This window comes from Esox lucius, chromosome 9 (assembly GCF_011004845.1).
Source record: "Esox lucius isolate fEsoLuc1 chromosome 9, fEsoLuc1.pri, whole genome shotgun sequence".
In the NCBI taxonomy this organism is placed as follows: Eukaryota; Metazoa; Chordata; class Actinopteri; order Esociformes; family Esocidae; genus Esox; species Esox lucius.
Window position 1 is genome coordinate 12585596 of NC_047577.1, and position 25131 is coordinate 12610726.

At 46.0% G+C, this 25131-nt stretch overlaps 1 protein-coding gene across 1 annotated transcript in view; it reads right to left on the reverse strand.

The window, feature by feature from the left end:
* The window catches only part of LOC105012206 (B-cell lymphoma/leukemia 11A), a 34984-nt gene extending 12225 nt beyond the window's left edge, over nucleotides 1-22759 (reverse strand). Inside the window, exons 1-2 of the mRNA XM_010872884.5 lie at nucleotides 22288-22759; nucleotides 18512-18916 (exon numbers count right to left, since the gene is read on the reverse strand). Of these exons, the coding sequence (XP_010871186.4) occupies nucleotides 18512-18916; nucleotides 22288-22342 (460 nt within the window). The 5' untranslated portion in view covers nucleotides 22343-22759. The remainder of the gene's footprint in view (nucleotides 1-18511; nucleotides 18917-22287) is intronic.
* Between the last annotated feature and the right edge of the window lie 2372 nt (nucleotides 22760-25131).

A 25131-nucleotide genomic window follows, 5' to 3' on the forward strand; every position in this document is an offset into this window, starting at 1 on the left:
TCAATATGAATGTGACCCCTCGCAATATGAATTAAGTAGACTCAGAACCAACCTGGGGGCTGGGTCCAGCTGGGGACGATAAATCGTGATTTGAACGAGGCAAGGGCCTGAGATCTCAAACTGTGCTGGAATGTTACCTGTGCACCAGTGCCAAAAGAGTGTCTGAAACGCTCCTACAGATCAACACATGTATAGTAGGAGACTATGTGTCAGTGTAGCAGTCAGCCCACAGGGAAGGTTGGAGAGGCAGGGCTGGTAAAAGTGTGGGGGGGGGGGGGCTCTATTAGGTCATCTGGTTGAAGTAAACACATTCAATCTATAACAACAAACACCCTGAGAGAGAGAGAGAGAGAGAGAGAGAGAGCGGAGGGAAGCCGAAGCAGAGAGGCTGCCCTAACCTAGCCTAGCAACTCTGACACGAGAATTCAACGGTCAACAGTTAAATGAAAACGGACAAAGAATTCCTTATCTTTTTCCTTGAATGCCGCCGCGCACATTTTCTGTTGTAACGTTCCAAGCAAGCCAATCCACCCCCCCCCTCACCCCTCACCCCCAGCCCCTCGGCTCTCTCTTAAATAAAGAAGGAATGATTAAAGAGTGGAAGAGGCCTGGGGGAGGCGGGGCGGGAGCGCGTCTGTACGGCTATGTCCCTTCAGTGACAGCTGGATTTATACGCGGACAGCTGCAGCGAGCAGGACAAACGTGCAGCACAGTCCACACTTCTTCCAGCCATCCTCTTCAGCGCACACACGCAAAGACACACGGGCACACGTCTGACCAGCACATTTAGACATTCCGCACAGGCACCAGGGCAAGACGACACAAACAGGAATCAGGACCGTTGACACGGGAAAAAGGGATTCGATCTAAATGTTACACTGAGACGCGCCTGGCGGAGTTGCAGAGAAAATAGGCTGCGAGCCAAAAGTGCAAGCATCGGCTGCTGTGTTTTTTTTTCTCCATCTAAGCCTTCAGCTCGAGGACGCTGGGATTCGCCTCGGTGTCGGAATCAGACGGCCGGCTGGGGAGAAGGGAATGTACGCGGGGCAGATGTTCGTGCACTAGCTGTCTCTGACACAGAAGTGGTGACCGCACCTGAGTGATTGTAAAACCCCCGGAGACAAACAAAGAAACACAGAAACAATTGGTGCCATGTTGTAGAAGTCGGTTGTAATTAACAGGCATTATAGCATTATAGCATGTCCCACACGCGTGTTCGTATGGGACACACACACACACTCACTCACACACACACACACAATTTGACACACACGCTACCCCTCTGGTGTAACCGCTAACAGCAACAGCTCTGCTATGCTACACCCCCCTTCCCCGGAGCCCCCAACACTGACCACGACTCAGGTTCCCCCCAGAGAGACATAGGGTCCTTGGGTCAACAACCTCGACTGCCTTGCCCCCCGCTCCGTTGCATTCTGGGAAGGACTAAACATACTCACCAAGTTAAACTGTAACTTGGCTCTCAGGTTTACACCGGGTCAAGATATACAGCCCTTACTGTCTGTAGGCCTAACATGGTGCTCCAAACCAATACTGTCAGAAAGTGTGAGGCCAGGGCTAGCTCTGTCCATAAACCAGGCGACGGACGGTAATCATTTACAATCGACACCCTAAACAGAGATAAAGAAGACGCGGGAAAAAGCATAGCAAGAACAAAGCTACGCCTATTCAGTATGTATAATGGCGACTGCCGTGTGAAGTTAATGGTGATAGTTGTGTAGCAAGAGTCACAACGCTACAACCGTTCAAGGAAAGAGCGAGATATGAGGAGAAGCAGTGAGGAGGCGGTAGGTAAGGAGGTGGAACAGAATGATGAGAAGGAGGTATAAAACCATAGGTGGATGTGAATTAAAGAACCTAACAAGCGTTGTGCAGGCAGACAGCAATCGAAACCTTCCTTGAGGGGTGCTACATTACATTAGCGCCAGCTGCTCCCTTTGTGTGGCGTTAGGGCTAGCGCCAAAAAGCTGCTAAAATTTCACTTAATCTGCTCCAGAAACCCAAGTGTCAGCCACTCAAATGGGGGCTAAAAGCACCACTCTCAGATGACTAAAGGGAAAACGGGCTAATAATAGCCGCCTCGGGCGGCCCAAGACTCCTCGGGCTCGCACACAGGGGAAGCTGCAACCGTGCCTTCATTTTGTGTAACCAAAGTAGGTGTCGTCGGGGGTGCATGGGAAACTGGCTGCGCCCCTGTTCCACTGGCCAGTTGTAGAGCGCCGCTAACAGTAGTGTCATGGGGGGGGGGGGCCCAACCAGACAGCCTCCCCGCCTCACCCCCTGGCCCTCCCCTCTAGGCTGTTCATCCTCTGGTGATTAGCCTATGCTAATACCCAGAGTGACCCTTGCTATCATTTAAGCCACCGACGAGCCGGATTCCCAACAACAGCTGGGAGCACTTTGAATGAAGACGGGGGTATGGGGGGGGGTGTTATATACGACAACAACGATGTTATTCCTCCAAAACTCAACAAAATGCCAACACACTTTCCATACTAAAATGCGTGCTAATCTGTATATGTGTGTGTGTGTGTGTCTGTGTGTGTGTTTAAAGATAGAGGGGGATTGAGGGCCCCACTGCCCGGACCTCAGATAATGACATGACAGGAGCCAGGCGAGGGAGGGAGAAGGATCCAAGAGGAGGCCAGGCCAGTCAGTTGAGGAGGAGGGGCAGACAGGGAGCTTGGGAGGCACCGTCCACTAGCGGTCTGGGAAAGATTTCTCCTCACAAAATGTTAGCAGGGAGCAGATTCCCCCCAGCTACAGTAAGACCTGGCCGGGCACGGCAGTGGTGAGGGGAGGTCTGGGAATGCTCTCTCACAGCTCCTCCGTTAACACCAGACTACCTAATCTACATCTAGTCAAACCCTACAATGCAAAGACTACAGAGACCAGCCCACTGGTTTTCGGTCATTAATGCGAGGATAGGCATAGTGGAATGTTACAGGAGAGAGAGTTCTCTGCTGCCTTACTCAGTTCATCGGTTTAAGTTTCCAAGAGGGAGATGTTCTGGCTTAAGCTCCTACACTACTTACTGGAACAGGAGCCGAGAATGAGATGCAGAGAGAGCGGAAGCAAGAGAGAGAGAAGAGAGAGAGAGAAAGACAGAGAAAGATTAGAAAGAGAGACACGCTAAAATAAATTAACCTTTTTTAATTCAGGTGTCGCGTTCCTTGGACTCTGAGGTTAAATCCGGAGTGGCGACCGACGATAAGAGCGAAATCACTTGGCCCATTACCAGCCACCCATCTACTACTCCAACTTGACACATCACACTAGTGTGAACGTCTGGGGAGGCGTGAAACGCTCGGCTCGGCGGCGCACAGCACAGAAAAAACGGCACAGTCAGTTGCTTCTCAGAAGATTATTACAGAATGTTTCTACAAACGCATGCAAAAGGAACGATTCCTCCGGCACTTTGAACTAGAAGGTGAAGAAGTTTTGTTGGGTCGTTTAGCGGACTGATATCCAGTCGGCAGATTACGCCAGGTCACAGGGACAGGCAATGTGTCGAGACAAAAGAGACCAACACTGGACCAGCAGGAATATTTGAAGAAATGACAAAACTCTGCGGAAACGCTGAGAAGCAGACGCACTGACTCAACCCGCGAAAGATTCACAGAGAAAATATACATCACATTTGCACACACACACACACACGCACTCACACACACACTGTTTCAAATGCCCCTATGGTCACCCAGGCCTCCGATCTGAGCTTCAGAAAGCAACAGTCAGCTTCCTGTCAGCAACAGACGTCTATGTTTACGTCTGGGTTAGAAGGTAAACAAAAATCAAGGTCAAAGAAGCGCTGGAGTCTGTCTACCCCCATTGACAGGTCTCAAAGGCCGTTTCAACTGTTCTCAAACCTGTGGCAGAGAAACGCTCAACTGGATATGACCGGACTGAATGGCAGCTTGAACTGTTCTGATATCTGTTTATTTCAGAAAGGAGGGAGAACTTTTTGTGTTTTAGAAGAGACAGGACTTAAATCTTGTTAGTCAGTTAGCTAGTTCGTTTTTATTAGCGCCTCTAGGTTTTGTGTTTTCCAAAGAAATCCCATTCAATCAAACCAGATTTAAATTGAACAAACAGGAATCCCACTAAATCAAATAAGATTTAACTCCAAAAAACGGATACCTCACTAAACCAAATTAGACTTAACACGACCGAACTGAAATCCCACTAAATCAAATCAGATTTAAACTCCACCAAACTGAGGAATCTACAGTGGATATAAAAAGTCTGCATACACCTGTTAAAATGCCAGGTTTTTGTGATGTATAAGAATGAGACAAAGATAAATCACGTCAGAAATGTTTCCTCTTTTAATGTGAACTATAATGGGAACAATTCAATTGAAAAACAAACTGAAATCTTCGAGGGGGAAAATGTAAAATAAAAACCTTACAATAACCTGGTTGCATAAGTGTGCACACCCTCTTATAACTGGGGATGTGGCTGTGTTCAGAATTAACCAATCACATTCAAACTCATGTTAAATAGAAGTCATTACACACCTGCCATAATTTAAAGTGCCTCTGATTAATCACAAATAAAGTTCAGCTGTTCTTGTAGGATATTCCTGATATTTTCTTAGTTGAATCTCAGAGCAAAAGCCATGGTCCGCAGAGAGCTTCCAAAGCATCAGAGGGATCTCATTGTTGTAAGATATCAGTCAGGAGAAGGGTACAAAATAATTTCCAAAGGATAAGATATACCATGGAACACAGTGAAGACAGTCATCACCAAGTGGAGAAAATATGGCACAACAGTGACATTACCAAGAACTGGACGTCCCTCCAAAATTGATGAAAAGACGAGTAGAAAACTGGTCAGGGAGGCTTCCTAGAGGCCTACAGCAACATTAAAGGAACTGAAGGAATTTCTGGCAAGTACTGGCTGTGTGCTACATGTGACAACAATCTCCCGTATTCTTCATATGAATGGGCTATGGGGTAGGGTGGCAAGACGGAAGCCTTTTCTTACAAAGAAAAACATCCAAGCCTGGCTGAAGTTTGCAAAAACAAACATCAAGACCCCCAAAATCAGGTGGGACAATGTGTTATGGTCTGATGAAACTAACGTTGAACTTTCTGGCCATAATTCCAAAAGGTATGTTTGGCGCAAAAGCAACACTGCACATCACCCAAAGAAAACCATACCCACAGTGAGGCATGGTGGTGGCAGCATCAGCTGGAACTGGGGCCTTAGTCAGGGTGGAGGGAATTAACAGTTCCAAATACCAGGCAATTCTGGCACAAAACCTTCAGGCGTCCATTAGAAAGCTGGAGATGAAGAGGAAGTTCACCTTTCAGCACGACAACGACCCAAAGCACACATCCAAATCCACAAAAGCATGGCTTCACCAGAAGAAGATTAAAGTTTTGGAATGGCCCAGCCACAGCCCAGACCTGAATCCAATTGAACATCTGTGGGGTGATTTGAAGAGGGCTGTGCACAGGAGATGTCCTCGCAATCTGACAGATTTGGAGCGCGGCAAATATTGTCACGTCAAGATGTGCCATGCTAATAGACTCCAAACCAAAAAGACGTGTGAGTGCTGTAATAAAATCAAAAGGTGCTTCATCAAAGTATTAGTTTAAGGATGTGCACACTTATGCAACCAGGTTATTGTGAGTTTTTTATTTTTCCCCCTCAAAGATTTCTGTTTGTTTTTCAATTGAATTGTTCATGTTATAGGTCACATTAAAGGTGGAAAGATTTCTGACATGATTTATCTTTGTCTCATTCTTTTACATCACAAAAACCTGGCATTTTAACAGGGGCGTGTAGACTTTTATATCCACTGTACATTCGAGTCCAGGGATCTTTAATAGCAGAAGTCCAGCCACAGTCATAACATAATCCTGACATCACAATGACATCATGGCCTGGTTACTACGGTGACCCCATTAACCAGCCTGCTACCCCGGCTCCTTCTGGGCCCCAGGACGGAACCACAACACCTCGTCCAATAGAAACACCCGCTCTGCATCCTCTCCTCTGCATAATGAACGGTAATACATGCAGTACAAGGCGATGGGAACATGGCAGATCCACAGTCTTCTGCCAACCTCACTCTCGGGTGACGCATTGGCCCACGAACCCTATGAACTCTCCCTCCTTCTCTCACTCCATATCAATGGTCTTTATTTCTCTGCTTGTCATTCCTCTCTTTCTCCCTCTCCGTGCCACTTTCTCTCCTTACCTGCGCCACACCCCCTCGTCCTACATGTTCCCCACTATCTCTGTCAGTCCATCGCTATCTATAGCACTCTCTCATCACTCTCCCTATCACTCTCTCTATCACACTCTCTATCACTTTTTTTTATCAGTCTCTATCACTCTCCCTTTCTCTCCTCAACAGACACATGGCTGTAGAGAGCAGACAGCCATCTGGGAGCGGTGGTCGGCTTTGTCTGGGTCCATCGCAGACCCCTCCCCCCTTCACCACACACCTCCCAAGCACCCCCGTTCCTGACCCCCTTCACCACACACCTCCCAAAGCACCCCCCGTTCCTGACCCCTCCCCCCTCACCACACACCTCCCAACCACCCCCCCTTGTTCCTGACCCCTCTCCCTCAGTCTGCCCTGCGTGTGAGAGCCGCTTCTCATACAATCTGCACATATACATATGCAAATTGGTGTGAGTATCCGGGGGGGGGGGGGGTTTCGTCAAATATCTTCACGCCAAACTATCACCAGACAGATTTGCCACTCTAGAAAAGACAGAAGCAAATTTCGGAGGAAGAGAGCACATGTTTGAAGAGCAAGAACATGCCCATGTATATACAGCAATTAATGGCACAAGTTTGGCGGAAGACAATCCATGCAACCTCAACCGTAGGCATGCTCACACACGCACACAAATCCACAGTTGCTCTCGGGCATGAAGACGCATGAGACATTTCTACATAAATATTAAAAAAAGGAACAACCAGTGAAGGCTACTAGAGCAAGACGTGTCAAGAACACCCATCGCCCTCCTGTTGAGTCCCCAAAGAGACACTCGTTTTAACAGATCAGCCATGAATATTTCTATCAACAGTTCATAAAGGATGCCTTAAGACAATGAAATTGATAATACTGATTGTGTGGTGGATTGGTTATTCTATAGGGGTTGCAGTGGTTAGTTGTCTTGGTTTCATGTTACTGTAATCTACTCACAGCCAGCAGTGCGTTACAGTACTTCACATCCAGCTAGTCTGGTCCCTGATCTGTTTGTGTTGACCTGGAAACGGCTACTAAATTGTATCCTGAACTTTAGTCCCGTGTCTGTGACACACGCTCATGCCCCTCTGCCAACCGCCGGCATCATCACTGTTGGAGGGCCAGTAGTGGGAGCTGGTCCAAAGGTCAAACCCAAATGCCCCAGGGCAGTGAAAGGGGACATTGCCCTACTTAGGGTGCCATCTTTCTGATGGGGCTTATAACTGTCTTCCTGACTCTCTGTGGTCACTCTTATAAGAGTAGGGATGTTAAACTCGAAGTTTTGGTCAAATGTCCAATCTGGCCCACTTATCGTCATGACCACCTACTCACCACCAGCTTCCAGTTGTTTCATGTCTTCTCTTGCTGTAATAAAATGTATTATAGGTACTTAGATGTATGCAAACAATAATCTATGTATGTCTCTCTGGATAAGAGAGTGTCAGCTAAGTTAATAGAATTTGGAAGAAAACTAAATACCAGACCAGAATACAGTGAGACAATAAAGAAAGACCTGTAAAGAGAGACATTCATCTCCTTTATTCCCTATTTATTAACTTCATCACTTTTATCACCTTTATCACCTTCAACCCTTTCATAACCTTTATCACCTTTATCACCTTCATCACCTTCAACTGTGTACCTTCATCAACTTAATCACCTTACCACTTTCATCAGGACCAACATTGGTATCACCTTGTACAGGACCAGGAGAGGAGATGGGAGGAACATCATGCTGTAACTCATAGTCTGACTGCAATACATAATGTTTTGTTTGCCCATAAAGATTTTTGAAAGTCAAGACTGAGAACCCGATCCTGCAGTTCATGCCCACCCACCATCCTGTGGCACAAACCCACACAAACATCCACACACACATCCACAATTCACATCCACAGACACATCCACATCCACAATTCACATCCACTCACACATCCACATCCACACACACATACACACACATCCACACACACATCCACATCCAGAATCCACACACACATCCACACACACACACACACACACACACACATCCACACACACATCCACATCCAGAATCCACACACACATCCACACACACATATCCACATCCACACACACATCCACACACATACACACCCACATCCAAATCTACACACATCCACACACACATCCACATCCATACACACGTATACAGTATACATTTTCAGGTAGTCAAAATAAAGTAAGGACAGGCTAGGCCGGGCCCAGCAGAGTGGCTAACCGGTCTGAACTGGTTCTGTCATACAGCAGACTGTCAACCAGAGCAGTGTCCTCTTTCGCCTGCAGCCAAAAAACAACCTGGTGGCATTCAATAGAGTCAGCAAGGGTGTGTGTGTGTGTGTGTGTGTGTACCTGTGTTAATGTGTGTTTGTGTGTGTGTACCTTTATTAATGTGTGTGTGTTTGTGTATGTGTGTCCATGTCTCCCTGGACCTTTCAGGCCTGGATCACTGCCAAGTTCATCTGTTAATGGACAGCCACTCCGAGGGCCAACCCATCCCCCTTCCTTCTCTCCTTTTCTCCCTCTGTCCCTCTTCTCGCTCGCTCCCTCCCAGCCGTCCCTACTTACAAACCCCCCCCCAACTTCCCAACACCCATGCCCAGATACAGCCTTTTACGCCCTCTCCCCCAGACGTAGATCACTAGTGCTCCTTTCTCCCTCTCCTCTCCCTCTCTCCTCTCTATCCTTCACCCTCCCCCTCTCCTCTCCCTCTCCCCTCTCCTCTCTATTCAAGATAAACAAAGTGCTTCTAGTTCAGGGGACTCCCTGGGACCCTTTAACAAAGCCATCTATCACCCTGTCTGCTAGACCTCTCCCTCTGTCTCTATCTCTCCCTCTCTCTCTCCCTTACTCTCTCTTGCCTCTCCCACTTTCCCTCTCTCTTTCTAGGCCACAGCTTTGGTGCTGGTCTCTCTTCTACTGTTTTGCCTCAGTGTCCTGACTCAGTACTGCCTCTGTACCACATTGTCCTGACTTAGTACTATCGCTCTACCTCAGTGTCCTGCCTCAGTACTGACTCCATGACATTGTCCTGACTCAGTACCACGTCTCTGACTCAGTGTCCTGACTCAGTACTGCCTATCTACCACAGTGTCCTGACTCAGTACTGCCTCAGTGTCCTGACTCAGTACTGCCTCTCTGCCTCAGTGTCCTGACTCAGTACTGCTTCTCTACCTCAGTGACCTGCCTCAGTACTGCCTCTCTACCTCAGTGACCTGCCTCAGTACTGCCTCTCAGTGTCAAGACTCAGTTCTGCCACCACACCTCAATCTCCACACAGCCATGTCCATGTCTGTACTGCACCGCTCCTCCGTCTGTAGGATCCAGCTGGACAATTTCCTCTTTGTGCCCCCCCCCCCCCACCACCAAATAGCGGTACTGTAGAGTTGCCCCTCACTCTTACCCCCACACGAGGAGGGCTTGACCAGTCACTTTCAATGCCTGGGAAAAGCTCCTCCATCCCTCTCTCTAGGACAATGAGCAACACTGCCAGTGGCTAACCAGGTGAAAGAAAGGCTGTGAAGGAAGGGGAATCAGACTGTAGGTAAACACAGTGACCTGTAAACTCAGATACAGCAGTGCTGAGAGGGAGTCTGTGTGTGTGTGTGTGTGTGTGTGTGTGGGCGTGCGGTGGGGGGGTGGGGGGCGTTGTTCTTGGCATACGATTGCGATGAGAGCTGGCTAATCAACTTTTGCCACCTAGAACTCACTCCAGATGAGAGAGGGAGATGCACACGCACGCGCACAAATTGGCATGTTATTTGGACACATGCGGATCCTGGGTCCATAGCCCCTCTATGTCTCCGTCTAGTCTCTGGTTGAGGGTCTGGTCTGTTCGTTTTAGAGAGCTAAATTATCCATTAGATGTCATAATGTCTTAGCAGGGCTCTGCCATTCCACTAGGAGACATCAATCTTTCATAGACTGGAGGCTACATCACGCTGCATCGGGATGCACTATTGGGAGAACTGCCAGACACGCACCATATTCATATACATGCACACCTCTCTCTCTCTGTCCCCAGCCACCTCTCTCTCTCTCTCTCCGTCCCCAGCCCTCTCTCTGTCCCCAGCCACCTTTCTCTCTCTCTCACCCCAGCCCCTCTCTCTCTCTCTCTCTCCCTCGGTCCCCAGCCCCCCCCTCTCTCTGTCCCTAGCCCTATCTCTCTCTGTCCCCAACCACCTCTCTCTCTCTCTCTCTCTCTCCAGCCCGCTCTCTCTCTCTCTCTCTCTCTCTCTCTGTCCCCAGCCCTCTCTCTCTCTTAATATCCCTCTATCCCCACGCCAACTCTTTTCTCTGTTTCATCCTCGTACCTCCACTCTTTCTATCTCTTCATCAATACCTCCTATCTTCCCTCATCCCTCCATCATTCTTCTCCTGCTGGGTCCGGACATGTTCAGAATGCGGTAATGGCCTAATCAAAAATGCAAAACAATTGGCAATTACCGTGAGGAGGCCTAATGCTCATTAGAATTTACAGCAAGGTAATGAACTGCGAGTCCGCCTGCCCACATCATGAATATTCATATATTCAGATAAAGCAATCAGGGCTTTGAAGATTAAAGAAGGGGAGCGCTTCAAATTCAAATGAGGGACAGGGGCATATTATCGGAGAGTTTCAGGATGGAAGGAAAGGGTGGATGCGAAGAGAGATGTGGAGAATGTGTGTAGGGGTGTGCATGTGTGTCTGCGTGTGTAGGGTGGAGGGCAATGGAAAATACTCCCACCTTATAGCAGTTCATATGACTCAACCAAAAGCAGAACACGCAGGCTTCACCACAGCATCAGTTCATGTTTCTAATTGCCTGAAGCGATCTCTCTGAAGAACTGATAAACTCCTCTTCGTCTGATCACATTTAACGCGTACAGGATTAGAATGTGAGATTAAAAATCCTCTAAAGTTGCCCTCTTAAAGAGAAGCCAAACAGCAGTGAAACCAGAACCCGAGAGGCCCAGAAACTGACACACGCAGACACACCCTTCATCGCGGCCATTGTAAGTTACTGAGGTCGAAGGTCCCTGATAACACAACAAGGGCTGGTTTACATTACGCTACAAGTCGTATCGAAGAAGACTCAAGATCCTAGATTGCTTTGTTGTGTAAAATAGCAGATATCGGTTTCCTCGAGACGCCACCTTACAAGATAGTGTGCGCCACATTTTCGATAGAGCCCCGCAAAAGAGTTTTGGAACTGCATCAAGGGTTCTGAAAACAGACACATGTCGCTAGCACTCCGTGTATGTAATTTACGCACGTTCCATTTAAGCGTGATAACATGCGAAATGAAGGTTGTATGAAAGTTATAGAACAAACCGTGAGAAAACCCCAATGCAAAGAAACTCAAGCCTGGAGACAAGATGCCATCTCGAAGTGACCAAGTCAGCGCCGCCAAAAAGGTGTTGGAGTGAATTGTACCCCGTAACTTGCAGCGATATCAAAGACAAGCTCTTGTAAAGAACATATATTTTTTCCCTCTAAAAATAGGCCCGATTAGCCTGCTGGCTTGGATCGGGTGGCTGGCGTGACGGGCATAGCGTGGTGAAGGTCTGGACGGAGACGACCCCTGACCTCTATGTCTAGTCTGTCTGCCAGGGTAGTGACAGGAGGGAACGAGGACGTGTTTACTTCTGACACGGAAAAAGGGTGATTTTTTATCTTTGTTAGTGCAAACAATGCCCTCTCTCATCTATCACTTTCAATCCCCCCCCCCCCTCTGTTTGACATTTTTTGGAGTGTGTGTTTGTGTGCCTGTATGCATGGACTCATGCCTGTGCATTTTCTGGATGGCTTTGCAGCCAAGCTGAGGCAGGGAGAATTAGCGGTGGCTGAGCTAATGTTGGAAACATGATGAAAGGTTGAGACGGGCAAACGTGGAGAGACTTCTTGTCCCTTGTGACCACACCAGACCAGACCTTGAGGAGCGTGGGAGAGTGATAGGACAGAGATAGAGATAGGTGGTTGGGGGGGTGTAGGTAGACAGAGAAAAGCGTTAGTTAGAGAGGGGTTAGTCAGTGATTGGGGGTTAGTTCAAGACAGAGAGCATAGTTACAGAATAAAAAGGGGTAGTTAGAGAAAGTGTAGTTAGAGATCGGGGGTAGTTAGAGAAAGGGGGTAATTAGAGAGAAGGGGTAGTTAGAGAAAGGGGGTAGTTAGAGAAAGGGGGTAGTTAGAGAAAGGGGGTAGTTAGAGAAAGGGGGTAGTTAGAGAGAAGGGGTAGTTAGAGAAAGGGGGTAGTTAGAGAAAGGGGGTAGTTAGAGAGAAGGGGTAGTTGGAGTGGGGGTAGTTATAGAGAGGATGGGGTAGTTAGAGAGTTGGGGTGGTTGGAGGGGTTGTTGGGGTGGTTGGAGGAGGAAGGTAGTAGGAGGTGTAGTTAGGGGTAGTTAGACGGGGGGCGTATTCGGAGGGGTAGCCGGCCTGGTTAGAAAGGAGGGGTCTAGCTGGTTCTGATAGCTGAAATAGAGATCATATGCTCCTGACAACCCTCATCGTCACACAGCTCCACATCAATGGGACAGACCCCTGCATGGCATTCACTGCAGACAAACAGGGAGCAGAGGCCAGTGTGTGTGTGTGTGTGTGTGTGTGTGTTTGTCTATGTGTCTTGTGAGCTGTGTGTTGTGTGTGTGTTCCCAACACTAGTCTACACCTGAAGACCCTGGGGCCGTTTAGACAAACCCCAGCCAGGAAGCCTGGAGAACACACAAATAACACACACACACACACACACGTACCCCTTGCCTCACATTTGCCCCCCACCACCCACCTACCCCCCCCAGCCCTGGGGCGCAGGGCTCCATGCCAAGTCTGGCCTGGCATGGCCCACTGGGGGGTGTCCTCCGGCTACGCTTGCCAAGTCAAAGACCCTTTCATGTTCATCTCAGCCTGCACGCCTGGGCTGGTAAAGCTTTAACACATAAACACACGGATATCCACCTACACTCAGTACGCACACAGTCCAATTCATTCAAGAACGCGAGAAAATATCTAACCAGACAACGGCCTGGTAAATCTCTGTAGACCAGAATTCAGGACCTAGGCTTTCTTCGGGAAAAATGCATCATCAAGACTTGACGTTTATTCGACTCTATGGGTAAAAGTCAGTTTCAATCATGTGAAATGCAAATTTTACTCCATGAGGAAGTATAGTACAATTGCATCATTTCCAATCTGGAAGAAAAACTTCTTCCAGGGCAAATAATGATAATAATGAATTTTAAATATTTCAGAACCTGACAAGAAGGATGGCAAACACACGCGTGTTAACACCAACACACACACACAAACACACGCACACACACTGTTTTTCACTTAAATTATACTGAATCAAGTAGCTGTACCTCTTTTCCCTGGTCCCATAAGCCTCACCCTATCACCTGACCCCATTAGCCCCCTGTACAGACCTGACTACCCCATCCCCCTGTTCATACCTGACTCCCCCAGCCCCCTGTTCATACCTGACTCCCCCAGCCCCATGTTCATACCTGACTCCCCCAGCCCCCTGTTCATACCCGACTCCCCCAGCCCCCTGTTCATACCTGACTCCCCCAGCCCCCTGTTCATACCTGACTCCCCCAGCCCCCTGTTCATACCTGACTCCCCCAGCCCCATGTTCATACCTGACTCCCCCAGCCCCCTGTTCATACCCGACTCCCCCAGCCCCCTGTTCATACCTGACTCCCCCAGCCCCCTGTTCATACCTGACTCCCCCAGCCCCCTGTACAGACCTGACCCCCTCAGCCCCCTGTACAGACCTGACTCCCCCAGCCCCCTGTACAGTCCTGACTCCCCCAAACCCTGTACAGACCTGACCCCCCCAGAGAGAGTGAGGGCGGGTCGGGACTGGTAGGAGAAAGGTGGCATGGTGCCAACACAGTCTGGCTAAATACCTTTGTTCGCCGTCAAGCGGGATGTGCAGCATGTAATGAAGAAACATTAGAACAGTAAATATATACTACACTGTCCTGGACTATAGTGGTAAATATATACTACACTGTCCTGGACTATAGTGGTAAAGATATACTACACTGTCCTGGACTATAGTGGTAAAGATATACTACACTGTCCTGGACTATAGTGGTAAAGATATACTACACTGTCCTGGACTATAGTGGTAAAGATATACTACACTGTCCTGGACAATAGTGGTAAAGATATACTACACTGTCCTGGACTATAGTGGTAAAGATATACTACACTGTCCTGGACTATAGTGGTAAAGATATACTACACTCTCCTGGACTATAGTAAAGATATACTACACTGTCCTGGACTATAGTGGTAAAGATATACTACACTGCCCTGGACTATAGTGATAAATATATACAACACTCTCCTGGACTATAGTGATAAGGATATACTACACTGTGCTGGAATAAAGTGGTAAAGATATACTAGAACACTGTCCTGGCCTATAGTGGTAAAGATATACTAGAACACTGTCCTGGACTATAGTGGTAAAGATATACTCCACTGTCCTGGACTATAGTGATAAAGATATACTACACTGTCCTGGACTACAGTGGTAAAGATATACTAGAACATTGTCCTGGCCTATAGTGGTAAATATATACTAGAACACTGTCCTGGACTATAGTGATAAAGATATACTACACTGTCCTGGACTACAGTGGTAAAGATATACTAGAACACTGTCCTGGACTATAGTGGTAAAGATATACTACACTGTCCTGGAATAAAGTGGTAAAGATATACTAGAACAATGTCCTGGACTATAGTGGTAAAGATATACTAGAACAATGTCCTGGACTATAGTGGTAAAGATATACTAGAACAATGTCCTGGACTATAGTGGTAAAGATATACTAGAACAATGTCCTGGACTATAGTGGTAAAGATATACTAGAACATTGTCCTGGCCTATAGTGGTAAAGATATACTAGAACAATGTCCTGGACTATAGTGGTAAAGATATACTAGAACATTGTCCTGGCCTATAGTGGTAAAGATATACTAGAACACTGTGCTGGAATAAAGTGGTAAAGATATACTAGAACAATGTCCTGGACTATAGTGGTAAAGATATACTACACTGTGCTGGAATAAAGTGGTAAAGATATACTAGAACACTGTCCTCGACTATAGTGGTAAAGATATACTAGAACACTGTCCTGGACTATAGTGGTAAAGAGATGTGCATGGTTCAAATGTGTGTCCTTTGTCTTCCGTGAATGGGAAAGCGTCTGCACGTAATTGACTGAGTATTGATTGGGGAAGCCCTTTTACACCTGAGTCACTAGAGAGGTGTAAGATGGTGGCCGTTTTAAACGAGCCAGTCATTAAAGTACACAGTCCCCTAATAAAATTCAATTATCGCTCCGTTAACTGTCTGTTACTGACCCTGTCCGTCTGTTACTGACCCTGAGTGTGTCTGTGTCCGTGTCTGTCCTTCCCATCTTCTCCCACATCCGTGCCTATCAACATTCAGGAGACGGGTGTGCGTGTGAGTGTCCCTGTGCATTTCAATGTTTATCATGCAAATGGCAAAACACTGCTCTGTTCTGTCCTCCTAATGGTCCCGAACACACACACACACGCACACACACACACACACAGGATTCCATCTGTCACAGGGAGACATCTGCCCGGTTGGACGCTGTATTTCCATCAGAGCTGTGGGTGTGTGTGTGTTAAAGGAGAGGTATTTGTATTACACTGACTGGCCATGAGACACCAACACCAGTGGACATCATTCTGGCCTGGGCCCACTTGACTGCTCCCCTGTACAGTTGGATAGGACCCGTGGGCCTCAGGTGAACGCCACGGGACCGCTGCATGTTGGCCACGTGGCGCTCAGTTCTGCACGAGAAGGGTCAACGTAACACACGCGTTAACTGAGCGGACACGCTTCCCGAAAAGGTAGCCAACGGCGGAGCTCCTGTCGCGCTACGCCAAGTCGAACGCGGGCGCGGCGCTGGAGCGTCTTCCCTGTGACAGCCCCCGTCTTTGGCGGAACCCCCTAAACGCGGGTGGGGTTTACGGCGGGGGCAGATCCGTCGCCGAGCCGAGACAGTTCACCCTAATTGCTCCCCGGTCGGTGCTGTTAACGGGAACGTGTTCTTAGCGTTCTCTAACCTCCCTGGTTGGGAAAATAGAGGAAGCAGCACGGTGGAAGGCCTATTCACTCAGTCCAGCAATGTTAACATACGTCTGTGACTCTTGTAGACTAGCTCTCTCTATGTTCAGTATTTATCACTGTGCATCTCTTCGTGTCCACAGGCTCAGGAAAGTGATCAGAAGATAAGGACGAGTAGCCCCTCTCTGCTCTGCGGACTGTTCAAACACCTTGATGCCATATCTATTAGTCTTAATAGAAAGTGCCCAGCCAGTAGCCACTCGGGCGCACACGCACACACACACACACATGCATACACACACACACACAGAAACACGCTATTAATTTAAGCACAGTGCATAATGTTGCTGACCCAACGATGTCATGTGAAGACCTTAAGCATGAGGATCTAAATGATTATAGAAAGCGCAGAAGCTGCTGACTTGAGCCAAAGGGCATAAGTAGGACTGTGTGTGTGTGTTTGTGTGTTTGTGTGTGTGTGTGTGTGTGTGTCACAGCATGTGTGAGTGTGTGCTGCTTAACAAACTAATGCAGAGTTACTGATACAAATACAACTGGTAATTTGACACCAGAGACACTGCATAGACATGAAGTTATATCCAAGCCTGTGACAGCCATACCATTAGCTACTGTATTCTACATAAAGCTGTATCTAGACCTTAAGGATCCCCTGTATTCCATCTGAAGCTGTATCTAGACCTTAAGGATCCCCTGTATTCCATCTGAAGCTGTATCTAGACCTTAAGGATCCCCTGTATTCCATCTGAAGCTGTATCTAGACTTTAAGAATCCCCTGTATTCCATCTGAAGCTGTATCTAGACCTTAAGGATCCCCTGTATTCCATCTGAAGCTGTATCTAGACCTTAAGAATCCCCTGTATTCCATCTGAAGCTGTATCTAGACCTTAAGGATCCCCTGTATTCCATCTGAAGCTGTATCTAGACCTTAAGGATCCCCTGTATTCCATCTGAAGCTGTATCTAGACCTTAGGGATCCCCTGTATTCCATCTGAAGCAGTATCTCGGCCCTTTAGGATCCTGTGTAGTCTACATGAAGCTGTTTCTAGACCTTTGGGATCCTTGCAGGGTTTTAGTCCTTTGCATCACACAGTAATTGTGACTGGGTGCAATAATGAGTGGATGTTTTTCATATACTGCTACAAAAACACTTGACTTAAGGCCCGCCTCACCTAACATCAGCATGTAATTCACCAGATTTTATACGGGGAACATGTATTTCCACGGACGCTTGTCAGGGAGAGCTATTCTTTTTTTCAGCCCTTCACATTGTCTATCTGGCTTCATTTAGCATTGGTTTGACAACCGCAGTAGGAAATCCTTAATTAAGGAAACCAAGAGCACAGTGAAACCCAGACAATTAGTGGTTCCAGAAGGATTCCTCAAATAAATGCCTCATCCTTGACAGTTCGGCCTAATTACATACGTACACTTTTTTTTCAAAATGTATTTCAGCTTTAGAGTGAGAATTGTCAGGGATGTATTTAAGGGACAGCGATACGGATGGCTATGTGAAAGACGCAGTGAGACAGAAATACAGGACATCTGTCAAAAAGAGTAGAAGAGAAAGCAGCCAGGTCCCAAATGACCCACTATTTCATTCAAAGTTGACTCCTCTGGACAAAGCCCATACAGAAGGTCGTGGAGAAATGGAACCTCTCCCTCTTTCTCAATCTCCCCTTTCAGCAGTTGGAATGAAAGCCGTGGAAAGATTCACAAACCTACATCTACCAGCAACTTAACACATCATTTGTCAAACAGAGAAACGGACTCATTCTCTCTCTCTCTCATTTTATGGAGTGAAAAGTGACTAATACTGGACAATTTTAGAAGAGGCAAACTCAACAACCCCACCAAAATAAATCAGAGCAAGCAATAAGCATGTCACACCAGGTAGATATTCATACCCATCAGTCAAAATTAAAATCAACGTCCGTCTGCTTTGGCCAGTTTCTAAATAGTTTTTTTCCTATATAATCCGATAAACGTCAGCCTTTCGGCTTCACCAAAACTTTGGAATTTGCAACCCTACTGACACCGGCAAAGTCCCCGGCTGACGTCAACAACCAACGGAGAAACGCCGTGAGCTGTTCGCATCAGCGGCCCATCCCTCTTGCATATATCAGCGTCCTCATCGTGACCCGGTTACCTGTGATGTTCTCCTGCTTGGGGATAATTCCGTGTGTGGGCGTCGATAAACAATCCTCGCCGCCATCACGCGCCGACGCCTGTACGGCCACCTCCACAGAGAGACTGAACGGCTGTTTGTCTCGGCGTGTGGCCGATGCGGGACGGGGCAAGGCCAGGGGGTCGGACGGCGGCCGCCTGTGACCGCCGTCTAAATGCTTGTCCGTACAGGGTCCGCCGCGGCACTGGCGCCGCTTGTGCTCGATGAAGAGCAGGATGTGGGCCAGCGGGAAGAGGGAGTGACACTGGCCACAGGTGAGCAGGTCTTGGTCCCCCTTCGGGGGGGACCTGTCATTGGCGTGCCGGCCCAGCCTGGGGTGGCCCTCGTGGTACTCGTCTCGGGGAAGAACGGCAGACAGGGGCTCAGCTGGAAAAGAGGGAGAGAGCATAAAGGGTAAGACATAGGATAAATGATAGTGTTGGTATACGACGAAGTCTGTTACTGTCATGTGCTATTATCAGTAGCGCAGGGCAGCCGACATGGGCTCAGCTGGAGGAGGGTCAGGGTTGGATAAAGGATTTCAGTGTATTCCCTGGGTAGTGAACTATCTTTGACCAGAGGCCTACGGGGAAGCCTACGGGGAATCGTTTGCCATTTGGACCATCTGCATGGAATAGAGGGGGAGAGTTACAAACGGTTCGAGCACACGATTCTGTAGGAGATCTAATGGTCCCATCACATGGCAGCGGTGTCAGTCAAGACAGAGAAACCGTGACGACCGGTTGGTGATGGAATTTGCATGTAGCTCTATTACTACTGTGTTATTACTCTGCGCTGATATTGAGGACACGAGCAGGATGAACAGCCAAGCCGTGGGTTGGAGCAAATGGGGTCCTGATGAACAACTAGACCAGGGACAGTGACACTTGAGACAGTTAGGTAAATGCTACACTGATTGGCGTAAGGAGCACATTCAACTCTATTACTGTCCTATCGTTTTCCCAACCAACATTAATTATTGTCAAAATCATTTCCAGTGCTGTAGCTGTCTGCTCATCATAATGGAGGAGTCACCTGGAGTTGGTTGCGACTGCATTTCCGAAAGACGCATTTTCTTAGCAACCATAAAAGACAGGGGAAAGAAGGAGGAAGGAGGGAAGAACAAAAGAAAGAAAAAGAAAGAGAAAAGACTCTAGCCCTGTTTTTCAAACAAGCCAGTCAGTGACACCGTTCATTTAGTGAGCCGCTTGCTGCCTGAACGATTAAGGAGCTTGACCCTCTTTATTGTGGTGCCAATCTTGCGTTTTTAATGAACCTAACACCTCAGAGAATCAAAAAATAGATTCTAATTTGAGTTCAAGATGATTGTACCCCATTTCGTTAAAAGTGCCGGGATCTTGTGAACCGAGGTTAGATATTGAGGGGCGTATGTGGAGTAGGTCCCTGAAGCCGACAAGCAGTCAAGGAGCTTTTTTTTTTTTTTTATAGTTAATCTGCTGTAAACTACAACTCGAGGCCTAACTGGGATGTCGAGATAAAATGTGATGAATCCTGGCCTCTGGATCTTAACCTTTAAAATTCTCTGTCGGTCGGACGAGAAGGGGAAGGCTTGTGTGTTGGGGGTGGGGTTGGGGGGGGGTTGCTATGCAAGTCAGATTGGCCTACCTCGGTGTGTGGCTGCTCATATTGAGGTTGAGGGATTTCTACCTTTCTCATTGGAGCTTATCTACTACAGCTGACTCTCTCAGGACACTGCAGTCAGAAGGAGGCAGTTTTCTTCTAAACCAAACAACCTTGTATCGAGTGAATAGTGACATGATTTTTTTTCCTTCTCTGTGTCCAACAGAATTTCAGTAAACCGCAATATCCAGAAAGAGAGTCTTAGTGGTGTTAAATGTGTTATTGTGCCACAATACATTAATATTACATGATAATGTAGTATCACTCAATATAATTGGGCATGATATTTGAATTCATACCAATAAACGGTTTAATGAAAAAAATATGAATACTGTAATATGGAAGCAATTCCCTTAATAGGCCACAACGAGCTGTTCAAATACTTCAAATTATGAATATAAATAACAGAGTGCAGGGTTGCATAATATCACAATGCCTGTGCCAATAAGGATGTGATCCAATACCTGTTAATTTGTCTTATTTCAACAACAAATAGGGCCCCTCTTGAGAATGTGGATTAACCTAACCATTTGGCAATTATGCTTAATTGTCATATATATATAAAGAAACACGTGTCAGGCTAGGAATTCGTTAATATGGGACTACAATACACTTCAGAGTTAATAGGTTAAGCATGCAATATCCTTTATGGTCTTACGAAAAGCTAAACATGTTGACCTATATCACAGAAGTAGCCCATACAGCGACCTACAGATGTTTTAATCGTTAAGTCAAATTTCGTCGCCTGATCAATTCTTGCAGAAAACATTCTCAAACGACTCTTGTTTTTCTTCAAATAAAACGCAAAACAATGACTGACTATGACAAATCTATTTAAATGTTTCACTATTCGTTTTGCATATTTAAATCAGAAAGTAGGCCAATTTATAAGATATTACAAGGGCATTACACGGAACATCAAATATATGACCGCGTATTTCTCGTAAAACGAAGACTGAGACTGGTCAAGCAATGTAGGTAAAGCAATAAAGTAGCTAGATCAAGTTCAAGTTCATTGAGGTAGGCTGTGTCCATAATCATATTCTGCCCCCTACCGGCACGGTCCAAACACTCTCCAATTGAAGGCATATGTAATACGTTACGAGAACCTAATTTGCTTCCACTGAGAACCGCAAGAGAAGAAATGGTGTAGAAACACTGTAGCTACAAACAGAATGAACGAAAACAAATATTACGATAATTCCTATAATGTACACAAGTTTCAAAATTATAGCCTGGGTAAATGTTAAAAACTACTTTAAAATGCTGCCATTCACTCTTCCAGATCACGAAACAAACAACAATAGCATAAAATAATCGAAAATTAAACATGCGTAGCATATTATAGGTCCATAACTAATAAATTACTCTAAACCCGCTTCAGTGTCCAGAATTAGTCGTATATGCTTAAGGCTACCTCCCGTGTCCCCTCGGGAATCAACGTAAAACAGCGAAGAGTGTCAGAAACAGAAGATTTCAACGAACGCCTGTTCTTAATGCCTATAATTGTATCCATTGAATTACACATACGATATACACAATCAGAGTAATTCGAACACTACGGACGTATTCTTGGATCATGAACTCTTTCCCAGGCTAGATATCGAAGCTGGCTGGGTTCCGCACACGAGGTCTGCTGTGGGCTATGGGTATGTAAACACCACTTCTTCCCATTCAAAAAACATCACCCGAAAAACAAATAGTGATAACAACGAGGAATTGCTTTTTTGAAAATACATTTTGCTTTTCGTAGCATAATCCTTTACGAACCTTGATATGAATAAATGGCAGTGGGCTACCTTCATAGTCAAAGGTCTCCTGCAGCCTATACTGATTTTAATGGCGAAAGAAATCAGTTTTAGCTAATGATAGCCTTACCCATTTTTGTTTTCCAAATGTATACAATATCATAAAATGAGAGGGTTTGCAATAGAAAGTTATCCAAGGCAGTGAGAATGCATTCTTGCCACGATTAAGTTATGCCCACTTGCCCTCAGGTCCGCGTCGAGTCCAGCTGTACTACAAACATTCTCCAAAGAAGTTGCTCTTCCCAAGAAGACCCTTGGTGCGTTCTGGTTGACCAAATTATAGAAAATTATATTTCCAAATCTACTTACGCGAAAACTCCCGTTTGCTCAAGTGCTGGGGTTTGCCTTGCTTGCGGCGAGACATGTTGGTTAGTGGTGGCTTTCAGCTTAGTTCACATTGGTAGAGCCGTCACACTGTAATAGACTCCAGAGAAAATATCTTCATCGATGCGTTTGACATCCACAAAAAATGAATTATAGATCACACCAAGATGACGCGCGCGGCACGGGCTGTGCGGCAGTCTTCATGACTTTTTTTGCGAAGAGAAGGATGGGGTATGAGCAAAGCCCCCCTGAGCTGCAAGTTCAAGTGCGGACGTGACGTTCCTACGAACTTGAACGTCAGGCGATGGATGGACATAGACATACAAAACATGGGCAGGGCGAAGCTGAGGAGTAGGAGGGGGAGACGGAATAATAACACCAATGGACAGTCATTATGGGCTCGGTATGAAAAAAGAAAGGGACCCCGAAGACGCCAATGGACAGAGAGATCAGGGGGCCGAGCCAATAGAGGAGGAGGAGGGGATGAGGATTAGGAGAGAGAGAGAGAGGAGAAAGGGAGAGCGACGAGAGACAGGGGAGCGCAATTGAACGTGAACCTTAGGATCCAGCCGTTCCAAGTGGCAGCCAAGGATTCTTGGAAACAAGTATGGAGACGATGTGACAACATGGCATAGGTCACTGAGAAACAAATATGAGTCTTCATAGAAAAACAATTGGTTGTGAAGAGGAATGGATACTTCACCGATCGAATTAAAAAAAAGATCTACATACAATATTTAATTTTGGTTTCCGTGCGTATTTTACAAGTTCGGTTACGGGATTACGGATTAAAGAAAACTTATGGAATCGAAAAATTTTTATACACAAATGTATTTATAATATATTGATGTCAAGGCTTTTCTATTTACTAAATTTAACATCATATCAATTGTAAAAACAGGGTATTAACAGAACCCGACCATCTACTATTTTGGAGTCTCAAATGCAAGCTTTATTGTAATTAAGATATATTTGAATATCATATTTCAACAGTCCATAGCCTATATAACCACATTTTCCCTAAAAGAATAGCATTTATTATATCAGAATGTAGACCATACTAACATTAGTCAAAGGAGAAATAGCTTAGAGTAGACTCCAAAAAAGTTCCAAAACAGTTCCTTGTCTATTCCTGTTATGGGGACCCTTAGAAAAAAAAGACTTTTTGGGGTTCCCAGATAGAACAGTTTTAATTGCAGGTGGAACTTTTTCTGGCTTCAGGTCAGGTCCCTTTCTATTTAGAACCCTTTTGGAGTTGATGCAGGATGATGTCCTTCTACTTTCTACCTGAAACTAAAAGTATATGCAGTAAGTTCTCCATGGAAAAAGTATGACAGGAATACATGTTTTGGTATAGTTTCCCTGGCATTGTTTCTAAATGCTAGAATTTCAGCATTTCGGGCACAAGACCTAGCATGGCTTCGAAAGTATTCACTGCCCTTGGATTCCACATTTTATGTCATAACATGAAATCAAAACTGATTTAATTATATATATTATATATAAATATTTCTGTCACTGATCAAACCAAGTTTCAAAGGGAACAATAAATTCTACACATTTTTCAATTCAAATACAAAACAGGAAAGAATAGATTGCACAAGTATTCCCTCCCTTAGTCAATGTTTGTCAGACCCACATTTTGCATCGGTTACAGCCATGAGACCATCTTCACCACCAACTTTGGACATCTGGAAACAGAACTATTTGCCGATTCTTCTTTACAAAATTGTTCAAGCTCTGTTAAGTTTTATAGAGGCCTCTAGTCGACTCTAGTCGAGATTTGATCCGGGTATGTTTTTTTTTGCTACTGTCCCATAAAGGACATCTTTTTGAAGTACCCAGGTTGTTGTTGCAGTATGCACACTGTCTCCCTGCTCTGCTATGGAAGATAGCAACTGCTTTAGAATTGCCACAGGCCTCTTGGTGGCCTCCAGGACTAAAGAACTTCTTTAAAAACTCAGTTTATGAGGTCAGCCTGTTCTAGCCAGATTCACACTTGTGCCATATTCTTTCCATTGCTTAATAAAGGACTCAACTGTTGCAGCCATGCTGTCATTTGTGTTAGGCATTGACGTAACCAACTGTGGGACCTCCATGGGACATGTGTATTTTACCTGAAATCATGTGAAACATGTCATTTGCATACAGGTGGACTCCATTCAGCTAACTATATGGCTTCTAAAGACAATTGGTTGTACCACAGCTCATTCAGGGGTGTCATGGCAAAAGGGGGTGAATACTTATGTAATCAATTATATTCTGTTTCATATTTGGAATTATTTTGGGACAATTTAGAGATGTATTTTTTTAGTTTCATTTTTGTTTCATGATTTAACTCAATAAAACGTGGCAAAGTCCACAATTACTTCTGAGCCACTGTATATCATAATTTCTAATACATCATATCTAGTCACCCCAAAAGTATCTGAAATGTATTGTCCCCGTCTCAGTTCCAAGGTGTTACGCTGCTATATTATTGTGCTGGGGGATATGAGGGATGTACTACTAACTTTTCTCAGTTTCCTCCAGTTTTACATTTTAGAAGGAGATGAGGTCCTGGTCCACACCTGCGGATTACCTGGTTTGGGGGACCCGTTGCTGTCCCTGTCCTTGTCCACCTGGTCATACTTCTGACCTAGTCTAAATTCAAATAAACTCTGGATTAAGCCCAGATAAATGTATTTATTATTCCAATTGGACTCTTAATATCTCACCCGGCACAGCCAGAAGAGGACTGGTCACCCCTCTGAGCATGGGTCCTCTCTAGGTTTCTTCCTAAAATTCGACCTTAGGGAGTTTTTCCTAGCCACTGAAATTCAACACTAC